This window comes from Trichoplusia ni, chromosome 3 (genome assembly GCF_003590095.1).
Source record: "Trichoplusia ni isolate ovarian cell line Hi5 chromosome 3, tn1, whole genome shotgun sequence".
Taxonomy (NCBI): domain Eukaryota; kingdom Metazoa; phylum Arthropoda; class Insecta; order Lepidoptera; family Noctuidae; genus Trichoplusia; species Trichoplusia ni.
The window spans coordinates 7254008-7273092 of record NC_039480.1 but is presented as its reverse complement, the minus strand read 5'-3'; the positions used below and the strand labels follow the sequence as shown (position 1 = coordinate 7273092).

Here is a 19085-nt window from a genome sequence, read left to right as displayed (position 1 = left end):
TTCTGTATGCTGTAACATCAGTCAATCGTCATAGCGTGCACCAAACGATTAGAGTATGCACTAGAATTTCAAGTACATTAGGATTTGACTACAGACTGTGAGCGGTACAGGTGAAAATAGATAAAAGCTAAGAGATTATTCACTCTGCAGTAAATTTTAACTATTATTGACGCCTATTTGGTGTTGGTTTCTTTTAGAGTAAGTAGGTAAGGTCTGATTCATATTCACTGAGTAACAGACGTGATCAACTGCATGTGGGGCTCGAAATATGGGATTAAAAAAACCAAGGAACCATTTCCCATAGACAATTCGGTCAGCTATTATTCCGCACTGATTCCCTTGAAAATGAAGTAAGACATCAATGGCGTAAATATAGCTTCTAACAAAAGAATTACCGAATTCGTGAACAGTTTGTCGCTAAACAGTTAACAGTAACTAAGCTGCTATCAGCTGACGAGGGCGGCATCCGGCACACGGCCTTCACCAAACCTGACTCATACAAACGCCGACAGATTTGCATCATCAATCATGGCGTTCACATCACTGGTCGACTGCTCGTACAAATTAAACAGTTTCAACTAATTTTGTTTCAATATTGCGTGTTTACCTGTCACAAGTTTACGTTAGGTGGCCAGTAAGTATGGGTGGCTATTATTATAGTCTACGAAAATTGACCAGAAGCCGGTGTTGAAATAAATTGGCTAATTACGAATTGGAACAACTGCCTCGAATGCAGAGTTAAGATTTCCCCTGCTTTCACTTTTGATTTTGTATAATTAATTACAATTGTCTAATTGATATTAGAAAAGCTATGCTAAGTTTGGAAAACAAGACGAATTGCTTTTGATTTGTACTTGCTGCTCATTTAATCGAAATTTTATGCTAAAGTTATACATATTCGCATTTTGTGTTCGATAAAGATGAAGTTCGTGCCACTTGTACAGTTTATGGTACAACTTTACAACTGTCTGTGGCTATGCAAAGTAAAGGTAAAGGTTCTATTGATGTCGTCAGAGCTACTTCGTACCATGCACTTGCAACAGCTGATTCACGTTGTGCGTCGCGGCTATTTTTAGAACACGTCTCATGTAGTGTCTGACTGAATGAATGAGTCTTCTTTTGAATAGAACCTTTCCGAACCGTTTACTTGAAACTGAGTTGCGGTAGATATCTTAAACGTGACACTTGCAAATGTTTAAACATCTTTCAGAACGTTTTATCTGCCTATTTTGAAGTTCGGCTTTTTCATGTGAGTGACCTAAGCTTACAATTTCTTTAATGAAAAATTCTTAGACCTAGCTTGGTCAATTTACAATGTTTTTTGCGTAACCCTACTATTGAATTCGTGCAGTGCCGCTCTAGTCTACGACATATTATTTGTGTTAATGTTTCTGGCATCATTCCAAGTAAAGCCTCCACTCGACGACCCGTTTGAGGTCGCTGGGACTTTATGCCAAATTATCCTATTCAGATTTATTGATACCCAGAGACCAACCGCGTCGTCGAGTTTTTGAATATGATTTAGGTAACATAAGTACTTTGATTTTCCATCAGCCAAGATTTGTTTTTCTTCAAAGTAAAATGGTTTTTAGATCTTTTGATAATGTTTCCAAATTTGCGATATCTTATACTAATCGTCAATTCTGGCCCATACCATGTTCAGTGTATTTTCTTTCGTTTCTTGTTAATGGTTATCCAGATCTGACTAACATAAACCTAGCTAAAACGTTTTTGCTAATAGTACCAAATATAGCTAAACTCGTAAATGTTCACTGCAGCCATCCGCAAATAGAATTTGAGATCACAATTCACAAATGAGTCGATACATCGGAAGCCGAACTAGCATACGGGGAGAGGGGGGGGGAGGCTCGATAGTCGTACGAACGTACGTCTAGCTGCATGGCACGGCGTAACATGTGCACTTCCTGTGCTCCGGTTTTGGAACGGGCTTGTCGCCGCAACTTCGAAACATACATGAAACGCTACGTACTACGGCGAGAACGACTGATCGAAGGCTTTACTTTTATATCATGGGAAACTTATCACCTTTTAACATGTTTTGCATGTTATTACGTGTAAAATGATGTAGGATTTGAGCTTGTATCGTCGAAAAACGTAATTCCTAGGAGAAAGTAAACTCACGATCTGGTGTGATATTCAAAAGACTGAAAATATGCGAACTTTCATAATAATACGTAATATTTGTAACATGCAATTCTGCCTCCGTTTGATTGAAAGTCTATTAAACGTGTTAAACAAGCTGTCGAATCTTGTTTGCAGTTTATACGTACTAAATAAAATCAGTGGTTTGTGTGCCAGAACACAATTCTGTAACATAATGAATCATCGTTGTTTATTCACATACTAAATTATCACCATCGTTACGTTTATTTATACCTATAACTAACTATTTCAAATGCAGCAAAAATGAAATAATAGTTGTTCAATCTTTAATTAAGTATACCATAAATTATTAAATGAGCTCAATGTCGCAAATAATGCATTAAAAACCCTATTATTTTCTTTGAAGCACATCCTTGACAACGACAATAATAACCTATTCTGAGTCTATACAAAAATTGCTAAGTTTATGAAAATGTAATTCCAACACATTTTATATTTAGTCTGTTTCTGGCTAAACTTTTCCCAAAGTTTATTTTTCGTTTTCCAATCTCATCGTATACAACGGAGTGCTTGTATATCAGACGGAACGACTGCCTATCAGACCTCCAAAAACACTTTTTCGATCTAACGTTGGTACAGTAGACCGTACCCGAACTCTAAATTTAGTTTTACATACACACGCATATTTGTACTACATAATATCATCACGAAGGCCCATATGAGATTTGTGCGGTAATTTAGTGTAAACAGTGTGGCCTCGCCTAGAGGATCTCAGAGGATCGTGTCATCGTAACATGGGTCGAATGCTGAAACAAGGCCCGAAGGTCTCACTGTTATCGTTCCAATTATCTTACGACTGTGAAGCCGTGACTAATATTCTGTGATTCTATCGGCTTACACAAAAAACAGCTTTTACGCTTTGAAAACTTCGAAGTATCTAAATGTATTGTGATGAATCTACTTGGATAACTCATGATGCGCATTTCGATTCTTCAGTTAAAGCTATGTACACTATGTATAGTATTGTTAAGTTGCAAGACAGAAGTTGGTGACGCAGCGTTTTCTAACAATGCCTATTCGATATATGGGTCGAGTAAGTTCTGTGGATATGACGTGCGGCGGACGAAAGCCTTCCCCTGCTCATTTGTCGCTAGAGCCACGCAGCTCCGGATACTGTTTCCAATTGACTTACCCTACGTAATAGTTTCCAGTCTCATTATATTGTAGTTACCTCTTTTGTGTCTATTGTACAAACATGTACTTGTAAATTCCACTTCCAAATAAGAAAAGAAAACTAAATGGTTTTGAATAAATCTCTCTATTTATGTTTTGTCAAGAAAGAAAGCATAAAACACCAAAGTTGTTGGGATAGAAGTCATAAAACGTTTCGTCCGGTCCCTGAGAAACACATAAACTATAAATTCTTTTCGTGACATATTGCTGTATATAAGAGTGGAGACGCAAAATAAATGTCATCTAGGAAAACTATTGACGTTTAGGCTATTTTAGAATTAGTATATTTCTGGAAACTTGTGTCGATATGTCAAAAATGAAATATGTACATGAGCGCTCTCGGAAGTGTCAAGGCGGGGGCGACGGGTTGGTTATGTAAGGTCTGCAACGCCTCGTTCCGGCCACCGTCAATGCACACCGTGGTGCCTATTGTAGTCGCTCACACGCCTGCTCGCATATAAGCTCAGCATTTTTATTGGTCGACGACGCGACGTACCGCTTGCTCGTCATTGCAAAAAATTTTTATTATACCAGTTTGTGTGGCTGCAGTTTCAGTTTACTCACTACGCAAACTACGTCTACGTAGTTTGGTTTTTGTTATTCCAAGTGTACTGGATATTTTATCAATTTGATAAAACAGCAAAAAATATTGAATTAGTTTAGTCCAAACCAGAAAGTAAATACAAAATGAAATTTTATCAAATTTATTTGCAAGAGAAGAGCTTTTTGGCTGTCTAGATATGAGTTAGGGGTCGTAAATAATAAAAAGCGGCTACACCGGTGGGTACAGGGGTACAACCGTCCCCCCATCGAGCTTTATGACCAACCGCCTGGAAACTCGTGAGCTGCGTACACCGCGGCTTTTGATTTGCGACCTTGTACAAAATAGGTCACAACATTCAATCTTACCATTGAGAACGAATAAAATTTTAATTGGTATTTCAATCTGATTTGTGTAAACATGATTTTAATGAGCTCGAATTTTTTTACTGAATTTACAAGAATATAGAATTTATGGCAAATAAGTTAACATACAATGAATTCGTTTATAAATTACCTAAAATGTTATTGTTCATGTAATAAAGATCCTCGAAATTAATTAAGATTTAAATAAAACTCAATAATACCCCAAGGAAAACAAAACAGAACGTGATAATAGGATTTTGAAGTTCTGTTATAATTTATAATTTCTTGACGTGACTCTGAGAGCGGTGCAATTTCTGGGCGATATAAAAATCGATACGTGGGAATTATTAATCCTTTTAGGTGACATTTATATATTTAAATTTGTTATACTCATAGGGTATTGAGAGCTCTTCATCTATAACGGGGTTCTTGCCACTGGTTTGGTCTCAGTCATTTTATAAAATATCCTTATATAAATAGGGCCAATGGTCCAATAAACCTTTTTGAATAAATGTTTAAATTAATTATCGTTGTTTTTCACATTGCTGGCTATTTCATACAAAACCATAAAGCTTTTTTCCACGAAATACTTACTAGTTTTAAATTCATAAAAACTTCTTCAAAATGATGATAATGTATCTGTCATACGTCCTTTACAGTCTGAATTTGTGATAGAGTAAATAAAATATTGCATGAATAAAGCCAGTCCGACGTCAATGAAAGCGAATTAGTGTTCCAAAGAGATATAAGTGTATCCGCCTGTAGGAGCTGAGTGGTTCGGGCGGCCGCGCCATGTTCCAAGACTGTTTCAAGTGGAAAAACTTGTTAATACCGCAATTCGTAGTGCCCTCAGGGTACGTCTATCCGGTCTCAGACTACTGGAGTTACGACGCTACGGACATAATTCCTAGTCAGACTTGGTAAGGATGGAATCTCTTACAGTACAATGAATTTTGATACCTTTTCCAGTGGAGCCATTTTAAAATAAATGCTTGCGAGAAAAATGCGGTAGAAATGCTTTTTAGAAAAATCTTTTGTTATTCATGCAATTCAAATGTTCAAAGATTTTAAATTTTAAATGGAAGAAAAACTAGCTGGTGCTTTTTGCCGAATACTTTAAATAGTTATTACCTTATATAGCGGATTAGGAGAACTTAATGATTGCAATACAACTTGCTTCAATACTCGACTAGTTTCAATTTCCATTGTAGATGACGTTATATAATTAATTGCATCGCTGAGATTGTCAAGAGGGCACAAATAGGCCGGGTCACAAAGTTGTAAGTGGTGACGAGCGATCTAGATGGCTCGCCACGCGACCCCCACCGTAATTATGTGCTGAGATTTAGGGATGCCGAGCTCGAATTGACCCAGTTCCACATAATCCCCTTGACGACTATCATGGATTCTTTTATCGAGTTACACTCGTATAGGTTTTAGTAATCTGATGCCAGACTAAATGAACCTAATGTCCATTCGCAGCTGAAAAAGATAAAATTCCCCAATTGAAAACATAAAAAGTTTTTTCTATTTTGATGAAAATCTGCGCAATGCTCTCTGAAGCACTGCAGTATGAAGGCCATATTGAAATATCGATTCCGCTTATGGCGCTTGTTTTAATAAATTTAATTTTTAACAATTTAATTGGATATTATTCATTCTGATTCTTTTGGTCTTAAACTTATTTAATATAAATTTACCATTGTACCAAAATAACTGTCACAATAATTAAATGTCTCCTTAAGTTAAGAGAATACTTTAGTTAGGAATAGAGCTATCGTCGAGTCTAGACAAACCAGACGACGGTAGCGGGGGTGAAGGCCAAGATTTCCGTTACGTAAGTCGGCGAAACTTACGTACGCAACGTGACTCCAATACGCAATGAATACGAAAACGAAAGAAAATCAATCAATTCATTGACGGCCCTCAGCGGAGTTATCAACTTACGAAGTCATGCATACATTGGTTAAACATATATGTACGTATCATTTTATGGACTGCCGAAGCATATTTTGTCCAATGTCCCGTTGACTAACCAGTTATAACCAATTAGGACGATTAATCCAACTCGCGATATACGGGGCTAAGGGTAGATTCCTCGCTACCCGTACAATTAAATTGAAATTCACGTTTCGGTTTCTATCTACCTACCCAGCTTTTCGTACAAAGCGACTTTGTTTAATTAAACTTTGTTAATTATTCATTACATTTGCCCGTAAACGGTAACTGCTGGCCACGGGTTTTCAAACGCCGCTACAATTTATGTTCTATTGAACATTGTAATGGATTATGCTCATAACTACTTGCCTAGAAGATGTATTGGAGATCGTTTATCACAATCAAACGCTCATAGAGAAACAGTAATCTTTAAGGATCGGAACTAATAAAAAGAGATAACTTCCCCATTGATGTATTGTTTATATCAAGTTCTTTTAGGAAAACTAAACACTAGAATATTAAATTCGAAACTGTTATGATAGACTTCAATTCACTAACATAGCAGCCGAGCTTTATCAAAACTAAAACTGTTAGTATTAAAAACGGCGCGCAAAAAAGAACACGATTTTTATTCGCTGAAAGCAATGGTTAAAACTGGACTAAATAAAAATTTATATTCAGCCTACCGAAAATAAAATCGGCGCCACACCGACCTATGCTAGTTAGCCAATACAGCTAACGTTATCAGATCTGGTTCGATTGAAATACGTGACGTGACTTCCAATTCGGTGCCTTCACACTCCACGTACAAAATAATACAAGCCTTGTGGGCGGTTTTTTGACAGAACACACGAAATTGTGTTTTTTATGAAATTCTATGATATTGTTGGGTTAACGCCTATACTAATATTAGCTGGCGAATGGATCGATCGATATTTAATGAAATCTGTTGGGCATAGTCTACGTTGGGAGCTAAATACTTAATTCTATCGACGGAGTCCTTTGTCTAGGCGAGTGGCGACCATGACCGCATCGGCTTAAAATTAACTCACTGGTTTACTGTTGCTAGGCGGCTGGAATAGGACGTTTAATAAAGCGAGTTGTTGCTCATTCGTGGGTATTATATTTAGGTCTTGATAGTCTACTGTCTGTCTTATGATCCTTCGAACCTAATGAAATTTTTAGACCCCTAAGAAGCTTTTTACTTTGGAATTTACGAATTGATTTTAGATGCTGCAATGTAAGATGTTTAATAAATTGAAATATTTCGATCTCTGAGATAAGTATGATCTCTTCGTGCTAAGTATGTTGACATCTGAGTCATTCTGAACTGTTTTGATCAAAGCTATTCCTATCCGAGAGTAGATAATGAGAAACATAAAACCTTGTATTCATATCTTATCAACTTGGAACAAAAGTATGATAATGATTTGCAAAGTAACTGAGTCGACAAGTAAATAACGATGAATATATTATGATATTACAAGCATTGTTATTTCGGATAATGTTCCCTTGAATTTGTTTATAATTTTACTTTTAATTTTTACACAAAAAAGATCCGGTCTTTTGGGAAGGCGTTGAAAGGCGGACATCGTCCCAACTCGGAGATGCCTCATAAAGATGTTAATCTAAAATGGAATGGTTCGGTTCCATAGCTTATGTATACCCACACGATCCTATAGAATTCAGTCACAGATTTTTCTGGGTTATGTAAAAAGCTAAAAAGATAAGCCCTTTGAGCAAGAACAACCCAAAAAGGTGTTCTTTTATATGAAACTTGTACGTAGATAGTTATAAAGATTACATAAATAAATAACACTCGTTTATTGTAGCCTTTCATTACGAGGTCTTATTTTGTGTAGAACTAGGCGTAAACCACTTTGCCTATTACAATTGGTGCTTTATCGAGCCTTGGGTTTTACCCGTCCTTCTAATAAAGTTAAACCAGAGCCGTGTCCCTTAACGATTCTCCAGGGTAATAGGGTACGCACTGTTTGTCGCTCACAAAGATTCTGACAAAGCCTGCCTATATTTTTTGAGAGTTTTAGCCACAGCCTTTGAGTTTAATTATCTTTTTTCGTAAGACAGATAAATAATACCATCAATAATGTATGGTAGGCGATTTGTTTAATGACAAAATAATGTCTACACACATACAGAGCGGGTCTCGAGGGTACGTGAACATTGTAAACAATTGGATGTTTCCTGCTTTATTGAGTCAGTATAACTGATCAGATGTACAATTACTTAATACGAAAATATGTTTATACTCGTAAGCGTGCACATAAAATGTACGGGAGATAGGTAGGTAGGTGTTACGACAGCGCCAAGTCAATTATTACGCTGAGTTCACCGTACACGTGCTAACAGTTACTGTTGCCGATGTCATAAGGTCAACGATAAAAATATAAAGTTCAGTTCAACTTCGCTCTATAAAGATTTAATTTATTAATTGATTCACACTCTGTAGCACTCGAGTTTATCGAACAGGTATTATTATGTTATTGGCTAAGCAAAGAAATTTAAATTTTGATGTGCCTTTTTACAGACACATTAAATAAAACAACTATTGATATATTTTAGTGGTATGTTTGATTTGGTAATTATTATCGTTGTTTTTAGTGGGTTCCCGTTTTGTTTGACAAAAAGACACCCCAAAGATATATCGGTCGTGTACGCATAGGATGTCCAAAAAATACCAGCAATTTACCAGGCAATTTTCTATCTTAACCATCTTATTCTGTCACGAAGAAACATTCTAAACGTATTATTAAATTATCCTAACGACCTTTCGCGCTTCTGATTAAATCAAAGCAATAACCGTAAACGCATCAACTGTATGAATGACTGTTTAAATGTCGCTCGAGTTAATTAGTGACCTACTGTCTCGATTACATTTAGCGTTTACGTTATGCCTTTAGTATTGTTAATCACAAGTTTTGTTCAGAACACGAACATCTCGTTATTAACAGAAGGCTGATAATTAGGTGTTTTAATGGAGGGTATTGTGAGGCTCGTCTTAATGAATGTTTGGAGCTCGTCACGGCTGCGTGTAGCAGTGTCGTAGTGACCTATATCACACAGCTGCACCCCCAACTTCTGCGTTGACTGCGAATCAGCTAACGTTATTCAACCTTTGTTATTATTATTTGGTAGACAAATATTAAAGTGTTATTGACATGCAATTTTACAATTCTAACGACTGATAAAGTTATTTCATCATCATCGAGTATTTGATGCAGTAGCTTCCAATTTTCCTTAATAATGGACATAATTTATGATATTTTATTTACATTAAAATCACTTTGAAGCAAACGTTTCTCGCAAAAAAAGCTACAATATATGTTAATCTGTGTTATACCTAGATAGATACAAAATAATTTGCAAAGTTTGCGGCTCAGTGGGTAGGTCCCAGGACGCATTTGTGACGTGCGAGGTAGGCCTTTGTGGATACACGGACTGTCCGTATAAATTGAATAATGGCTAGCTCGCCTCAACTAAGTAGATTCTATTTTGCTTTACGTGTACCGTCCGATGTTGACCCCTGCTGACGTCACACAGTTACTAAACCAACATTTTAGCCCTCCTTGTTCATTTATTATTCCTTTGGTTTTGTATTTCAGAGTTTCATACACAATTTCATTAGCAACGTATGATGCGTAATATGTTTTGTAGGCCCCAGTTTATCACATTATAAATTAAAAGAAAGGCTCTCTTGTTGTAATTATTTACTTAGAAACATTCTAACCTTGTTAATGAAACTCAATGTAACGGTATACTTACCATGTTAATTTTAACCATTAATTTTATAAGTGTACTACCACTGTCTTAATGAACAATAATTTCACCAAGATCTTTTTAATTTTACTGTAACCGAATAAGTTTCAGAAAGCACGTTTATTTCGAATCCTTCACAGTAAAAATAAAGACTGTTTTCTGTGTAGTGTAGCTTTAGTGTCTGGGAACTCGACAAGATGCACTCGTACACGCTAGCTACTTCTACAAGTGCAACGTGGATTAATGAAGTGCTGAGTGTCCCGACAGCGGGACTCATCATGTATTTCTTTTTTTTGAATTCTTTATGAGTCATGTATAGTCAACACTATTTTCTTAACGGAAATATTGTTAACTTACATCTTAATGTCAGTCGCAACGTCACGTGAAACATTACTTACAGTATTGAATTCACCATTAAATTTCTTACGTGTAGGCGTGTACTAAAACTTTGCTCTTGCTTCTACATCACAACCCTTATGCGGAGAACTAAAACACACCTTGGCTCTCCTATTCTTAGCAATTAATTGTTGAATCACCCTATAAAGATCGGTCTTTAAGTTTTATATCACACAGGGAAGATTTCTGTTATTATTTCTTTGCCTTTTTTATTTGTAGAACACACACTAAGGCATTTTTTATTTTTGTTTACAGGCGCAAAGCGACGATGACGACGTCGGGCCCGACGATGTCAACGTCGCCGTCGAAGGAGGCTTTATGGATGAATTCTTCAGTGAGGTAAGTCATATTTTCAGTCACATTTAAATTGAACGTGTTCGTACTGCAGACAGCACTTTAAAAGTCCCGACTGTCACAGCCTAACCGACATCATGTCGAGTCAGACGCTTTCGAGTACTCTGACACTAGGCACTAATAACATTATATGGAAGAAGAAGCATTACACACTTAATAGAGTTTAATTAACCCCGAGTTGCTTTATATCTCCGCATTTAGCGTACAATATCCTGAAGGCTTTGTTAATTACTGTACTAGTGTGAATTTCTCAACGTACTCGGTGACGCGGCTCTTTTTATTAAATTGTTTAGGGAACTGACGGGGGTCTTCTTAGCATGATTGATTGTATCGAATGAAGTTAGTAACATGTTAACATGTGAGACCACTATTACCTCGTAAATCATTTTCGTTTTATTAGAACTTGTCTAATTAAACTTCAATACATTCGAGATTGCGGCCGACCGAAAACTTTGCAGACATGATATGATCATATCTGTTTTTATGAGATATTTTTTCGTGTTATCTGTTGTTCGTAACACATACAGAAGAACTGTCGGCAGCAGGGAAGATAGTAAGCTGACAGCGAACAGAACGCAATCAGAACACAAAGAGAATGTAATCACTACGTTTTTATCAAAACAGTATGTACAAGCGAAAAGCCTCAAAGCGCGCTCGTTTGTCATTCAAAAATTATGCACGTATATTTTTTCATATTTGTTATCGCACTTCTACTCTCTGAATAGTTAGTTAATGTTTGTAGTTTTGTACAAACAAAATGAATGGCTTTAAAAATATGCTAAAATTAGAGCAATGTGTATTTTAAATATACTTCACTATTTTAAAATATTTTTCATGTTGTAAGTACCTTATTACTCTTATGGGAGTCCTTATCCATTTTAAAAGTGGAAACGAATCACTTAAAAAATGTCGAACCTACTTTTACAATTCATCCACGCAATTGCAATAATGCATATGGATCATTTTATAACTTATCTCATGTTTAATTATAATCTTTTAAGTCCACGAAATATGCAAATCATTAGTCTAAGCTTCGACTGTAAACCCAGGCCACATTTGGACGCTAATGCAATAATTATTGGAAAAGATCGAATAGATGTTGCAAAATGCGGCTATAGCTTTAAACGTCGAATCGACAAACACGTTTCTAGACTGGTCAATGACATCATGATGTCATGTCATCTTCATGTATAATATAGGAAACAAAGAATATGAAGAACTTTTTTGCTGTTGCCGGACATGTCTTCAATACACCAAATACTGGTCGTTATGAAGAGATATTATGTCTTAATCTTAATGGATGTGAGTCAGACGTGACTTCATTATGACAGGGTTATATGAGGTATACCGCGGCGTCGGTTATGTCGCGTCTATCGCACTAGTAATGAACGCTTAATGAACTCGTGATCCCATGACTCATATTCCCAGCATCTGCTGCTTACAATGCCATAAAATCTTTCTTCGCTATCGAAATTTCACAATTCCCTCCGTAGAACGAGCAGAAAGATTTATCGTTAAGTTGAAGTGGAAAACATTTTTCCATTGTAAGGTTAAATTGCCAGATTTGATAGCAGCGGAAGAATAATGCTCTTTCGATTCAATATAGATGCTGAGTTTTGCCGCTCTGAATATGAGCATCCTATACTATGAACGGATAGTACCTACCTAACATTTCATATGTGTGATGGTTGCATATTGCGAAAACAGAATTCCATATTGTAATCTGAATGGACACGCGGCGGCAAATTCTGCCAGAGTTTTCCAATCAGCATAGTTGTACAAAAGTTTGAGCGTGTTCCTCCCTATTGTTTTCGCATCGTGCATGTAAGCGCTGTTCTGTTTGTTGTAGGAGAACGTGTTGCGTGTGCTCGTAGGTATTTAATTATGTTTACCCTTTGGACGTTGTACTACACGGTTCTGTGAACTGTCCCTGACTCAAAAGGAAACAAATGCTGGATATAGTCGACTTCAATGTAACAAAAAAAAACAACTAGGCGCAAAAGCATTGTAGGTATAAGTAATACTGTAAGATCACAGATGATTACTTTCTCTTTACAATATGGAAACACTAACTAAATCAATACCATATTTCCGTTGTTGTACACTGGAATAAAAGCCGTAGCATGTAAAAAAAGCTTCACATATTTTTTTGTTCGCGTGCTCCAACATGACCTACGCCATGTAAGTACTGTAAAATGTCATTAAACTTAACTCACTTTAAAGTACCTTAGATCGACGTTATCGGGCTTATATCCATACTATGTTCTAACCTATTTGCATTATCAATTACCAATGCTAATGACTCAGGCCAATTTAAATGTTTAACAGTCCGCAAATTAAAGTTTTCGTTAAATTTAATTGCCGTGAACCTTTTGTACTTTGTTTAATGTACGTGGTCCTAAAATACGGGTCGACATGCAAAAGGCGTATTTTCACGGTAGTCTATTGTCCAGTCAACTGTTTAATTGGAGCTATCTGACTACTCATGCAAAATCCAGTTTCTCGATTAAAAGATACATTACAATGTAGTTTTCGTTCTTCAACAAAGTGCTTCTTTAATCACGTCCTTGTGTATAACTGGTAATTTTCTTTACTATACACTTGTTTTTTCCGACATCAAATCAAAGTATCTGTAGCCGTAAATAGTCGCCTAGTATAATATTAATATTGATTATAGTCGATCATTTATGTATATTTTAGTATCGCGTTGTAGTGGTCAGTGGCACAACTGTGTTTAACGAGATTAGTAGGATTATAACGAGATTAAGTTCCCATTACTCCTCAGTTTGTGACAGCCTGCTGGGTTATCACACACCAATGCAATTAAATATGTATTACCTGGTCTCTCACAGATTATTGTCTATCTCCGTTTCCCTTTGAGAATACTGGCCCGGTTATTGATTTACTGTCCTAAAATAAGGAATCTTCTTCTAATACAATTGACCCACAATAATGTGAAAATGAGGTGAAACAATGATAAGCATTGTTTTCAAACATTTAAGACGCGTGTACTTTGTATATTGGGGGCCGGTTCTCTTCCTGAAAGTAACCAAAAACTTGTTCTCTCACTTGTTTAATTGCGTCCAAATTGTGTAGTCTCGGGACGAAACCCACACGAAAATAAAACTGTTTTTCGCTCGTACTCTTTATATAAAGTAAAACCCTTATTATATAAAATATTATTATCCTTATTATATAAAATAACTAGCTGACCCGGCAAACGTTGCTTCGCCGATTTTTTTTTCTAGTTGTGTGTATTTTTAATGCCACATTATAAATAAAAAAAAAAACAAACAATTTCGTCCAAAAAATAAAATATATTTTTTTAGTGTGAGCAACCTTTAACACTTAGGGGTATGAAAAATAGATGTTGTTTTATTCTCAGACCTACCCAATATGTATACAAAATTTCATAAAAATCGCTCGAGCCGTTTCGGAGGAGTACGGTAACTAACATCGTGACACGGGAATTTTATATATTAGATAGAAAAGTGGACTTTTCTAACCTTGTAGTTAGAAAAAACAACATTCCTAATATGATGAACCAAAACCAAAATAATGTTGTAAATAAACTCTCTCGTTAAAACGGCTATAATTATCGTAAAATGGAGTGATAAGTGCTATGACCTGCGTGGTCACGTGTGCGGTGGCACTTATCAATTTCATTAGTATTTTACCTGGATGATATGTGGCCGCTTTAATAATAAAATAATAATGTACAAAACTGATATCATTTTAATTAAGTATGTTTGGCAATAATAAAACTAAAAGAACGTCATCGTTTTGCGTTCTTTTCCGAAATTCGCATGTGAGTGATTCACATTTGCATGAATATCATGTTGTTTGAGTAAAAGTATGTATCTATAGATGAAATGTTTTACTCCTTTCATTTTAAGTTTAGTTAGATAATAATTATGGTACTATACCCCTAGATAGAGCCTGAAAAACGTCCTCTGAAAGAACGCTTTTTTGTTGCTATGCGGTGCCAGCTTGTCGACACGGTGCGGTCGCCCCGTGGACTCAAGAGGTTGAGGGGTGACGTCAAAAGAAGTAATTGTATTATACTTAAAGGGAACCCCTAGATTACTCATCGAAAGATGACTAAGAACAAATGGATTTCATGAACAGTCCGAAGTGATCGCCACAGGCTATCTCCATTAGAATTTAGTGTTCGTGTTCATCCTGGCGCTAATAATTTAGCAAGATTCAAGCTAGAACATTACAATTATTTACCAGAATTACATTTTCATTTTAGTTTTCCCAGAGTTTTTGATTATGTCAGAGGAGAAACTTGAGAAGGTTTCAACAAAGTTAGTACTTTAGATGCTCATAAACTTAGTCATTTTTCGAAAGCAGCGCTTTCTGTCCTGTTATTATGTTGCGGCATAAAGATAAGTTTTTCTCCATTGTTTGAAGTACGAGTACGCTGTAAGGGTTGGCGAGAAGGTTGCGGTCGGTTTAATTTGTATAGCAAAATTGTTGAACTGTGACTGTACAGACGTCGCTTACATAATCCTAGTTAATCCGCTACCCGCAAACATGACCCGCTTCGAAGCACAGCTACCTTAATAAATGTCTATATATATTTAAATCTGTAGGCCGTTGTGTACATTTTGTATATTAATGCTGAAATAATTTCAGTGTAGTATGTAGGTCGCCGACCAACTAAGCCAGGACGGGAATTGGAACTACAGCGATGAATACTTTGTTAGGGAGAGTTTAGTTGATGTACTGATGTTGAATAGAGGAAATGTTTCTTAGGCAAAACATTTTTGTAACAAAAGTCACAGAAATAAAATTTGGACCGGAAAGTATCCGGAGCATCTGCAAAAAATCATTCATATCTGATATGATGAGGAAAAAGGAGCCTAACGTATTGAAAAAAATGTCTTTGAAATTAGATAGAAACCATTCTTTTTCCGCTTAGTAACATAATGGACTCGTTAGTCAGGAATTGGTGTACGAGGCAGATATAAATTGCTTTTGTCTAACCAAAAATCGAACGCTGCTATAGAGCACGGTTTAAGCGATGGGTGCTTTTTTAATCTTTTTACTACCACGACTACACTGTGAATGGGTATCGAAAATATCGGTTAAAAATTTAAGGACCCTTTTAGTGAAACCTTTTTGGTTTCGTAGTGGAGGCTCAATTACTTTTTGAACTTTTCCTACAAAAACAGACGTCTGATGTTTATTGCTGTAAAAGAATATTATATATTCTTTTGTTTTATGAGCTCCCATTTTTGATATAGTAAATGTGTTAAAAATATAGGAATTAATACACAAAAGGCAAAAAAAAAAAAATGACTTCATAACAAAAATCTAGATACGTTCCATAATTCTCGGTAGGAGCCGTACCGAATTGTTTGCATATACATACTTATATATATATATACGATGTATAATATAGGACCGTAACTTCTGTAGAAATATTCTCTAATATGGTAAGCATAAATATCAGCTGGGATGCTGTTTGAATAAATAAGCACATATTAACAATGCAGGGTCGTTTCTTGAGCACATAAAACGTTTACTGGGACCAGTACAATGATCCATGTAGAACGTATACGTAACCGAGAATGTATATTAAACATTGGACAAGAGTAAATTACAATAACAATAGAATAGAAAACACATGACTTGTTAGATAAAGGACATTTTATTCGTATTGAATACCTGCTTCTAACTGGTTGGTACTTGGTAGTCTTGGTACAGTTGTGAATGCGATGCCTGCAGCTAATTGGTAATCGCGAACTAAGCAGACAGGTAATTTTCCGCAAGCTCCCACATTAAGCTTAACAAAGGGTTAAAGCATTACTGCAATCGATATTATCGTGCGACTGAGATTAAACGGTGGGAATACACCCATTGTGGACTTCTTCTATGAACCTACGTATAATATTATTGTACAGTATTCTTTTTCTAATTATAGAACTCATTTTCTTGGAGACAGACATACTATCAATTTATATCCGAAGCTTTGAATTGAACTCAGAGGATCAAACGTTATCACAATTTTATTAGCAGGATTTCCTTATATGCGGTTAAAGTAGATAAGTACTATTACTGTCTTGCGTGATAAATCAAGTTCCAAATGATCATTATCATGATTATTCCTATTATCACGATCTCCATTAAATCAGTATCCAACGGATGGAACGAAACCTTAGAAAAAATGAAAACGGTACAAAAATAGCTGATTTTAATTTTATTATTAACTTCCTTCCCTAAATGAAACACCAAATTGCCCCAGGGACATATCAAATTTTCCTTTTTCCTCTCAACGCTTCTTTCTGATGCAAAATATGAAAATACAATAAAAATACGAGTTGCCAGGTTTTAATCGTGACATGAATTCTTCACGAGTTTTCATTTAATTCACAACACCCAACAGTATGTCATAAATATTCAGGCTGTGCTTGGTATTCATCATAATCGTGCAATTCATTTACATGTTATTGTGTGTGTGAGCTGTGCTAACATGACGCGGAGGCTCGCGGCTGACTGCTGCGAGCCGGGGGTGTGCACTTTGCGTAATTACGTCATACTACATACGTATACGTCCGACCAATGCGTCGATACTTATTCATTATTTAATAAAAGAAGCTTGCAATGCATCGATAAATGTATATCATATGTATTGCGGTGACAACGTCTCTAAAACATGGTTAGACAAGTAATTAAAAAAAAAAGCTTTTACTTTTAGTAGTATTGTGTGTCTTCGTAAACATAAGGAAAAAACCTTCAAATTACGACATACATAAAAACGTTACTACACCACTACGAGGAATTTCGTAAAATCAAAAGATTAAGCACGGACTTTTATGTTGGAACACAAAGCACCATGTTACGTTTTACGTTTCATTGCGCTTGTTCTGCAATAGCTTCGATAAAATTCATTGATTATATTGGAAACGGAGCGAAATGTACTGTGAAGCGAAACTTTGAAATTGCCTTGCACGTTAGCACAGAACTATTGAAGTATATTATTATACATGAAGGATGAAGTTACGGACGAAACTTAATATCTATTTAGAAGGATCAACTGTGAGCTGCATTAATGGCATTACTGCTAATTTTGTTCAGAGTCTATAAACAAAACAACTAGAACTCGAAATGAAACAATTCTCATGTTCACTTTAGCTGCAGCCTACATTGTACGGCCTATTTATAAGTCCCATTTTAGCTTGCATAGCTACATCTAACAGTTGCGACTCCGCAGAATTAATGGATCACGTTTTTACTTCAATGCCAGCGCCGACCTTTTTTACACGAGTCGAATCGAAAGTAGAAAGTGGAGTCGAATGATAACAAAACGGATTACATTAATGACACTATACAAGTATACATATATTTTGTATGTTTCAATCGTGTTATCTAGTATTACTGAATGTATTCTAGAATGTTTGATAACATTCAGTGGCAACAGAAATTGAACTTTAATCCTGTAAATAATGATTAAATTGTTACCTAATAAAATACAATTTGTAACAATATAGTTTATTATGAAACTATAATTTGGTACATTTTCATCTACACTCTTATCATGGACTCATCCATATTACTTTAAACATAAACAAAGTTTATTAAGCTTCACAATGGCATCACAGAGTAATCGTTAGCTCTGCTATCGGCGGCAAAACGATATCGGTTATCGTACTAATCTGATTAATTGGTGAGTCATGATGTGAAGTGTCGCACGAGCCGGGCACGGACGTCCTGCTATCGACTCTACCACACTCCCGACCCTGAACCCTGGGCTGTGTTATCAACATGCCCGATTAAACGATAGGTACAATTTAAACTGTAACTGTTACTCACTTAATTTTTAAACAAATATCAAATAATATAAAAAAATCGTATATTTTATAACTTAATCATACATTCATTCTATGCAATCAGTTATCAGCCTTTTCCGGTGATTCATTACTAACTATTGTGTTTACTGATTGAATCATGATAAAATATTTTCACGGTGACGCTTTACGTACCTACATCGTTCTTACGATCATAACTTCTACAGCTTGACTACTGTTTGCCGGGGATAGCTTGTCCCAAGGTTGGAATTTAGCCAGAAATCCCCTAAACTAAATTTAACGCGGAACAACGCCTGCAGCTATCTTAACTAGTTAGTTTAAACCACAATCTAGAAGCTTAATCAATGAAGATTTGCTCTTAATTTCTTTATTAAATTACCTTCATCTTTAGAAGTGGAATGTTTTCTTATTGAATTTCAGAGTGAAACAAAACGAGTTATTCATTTTATTCTCTTGTTTCTTTATCTTTTATTCTAAATCAATGAAGAGAAAAAGGCGCGTTATTTAGGTCAGCTAATTACAGGCTTTATATACTGGTGG

The 19085-nt window shown here is 35.9% G+C and overlaps 1 protein-coding gene across 7 annotated transcripts in view; it reads left to right on the top strand.

The window, feature by feature from the left end:
• The window catches only part of LOC113491702 (syntaxin-1A), a 43996-nt gene that overhangs the window by 4170 nt on the left and 20741 nt on the right, over positions 1–19085 (top strand). For all 7 annotated transcript variants that reach the window (XM_026868821.1, XM_026868823.1, XM_026868824.1 and 4 more), the window contains exon 2: positions 10630–10713. In XM_026868821.1, coding sequence (XP_026724622.1) covers positions 10630–10713 — 84 coding nt within the window. The remainder of the gene's footprint in view (positions 1–10629; positions 10714–19085) is intronic.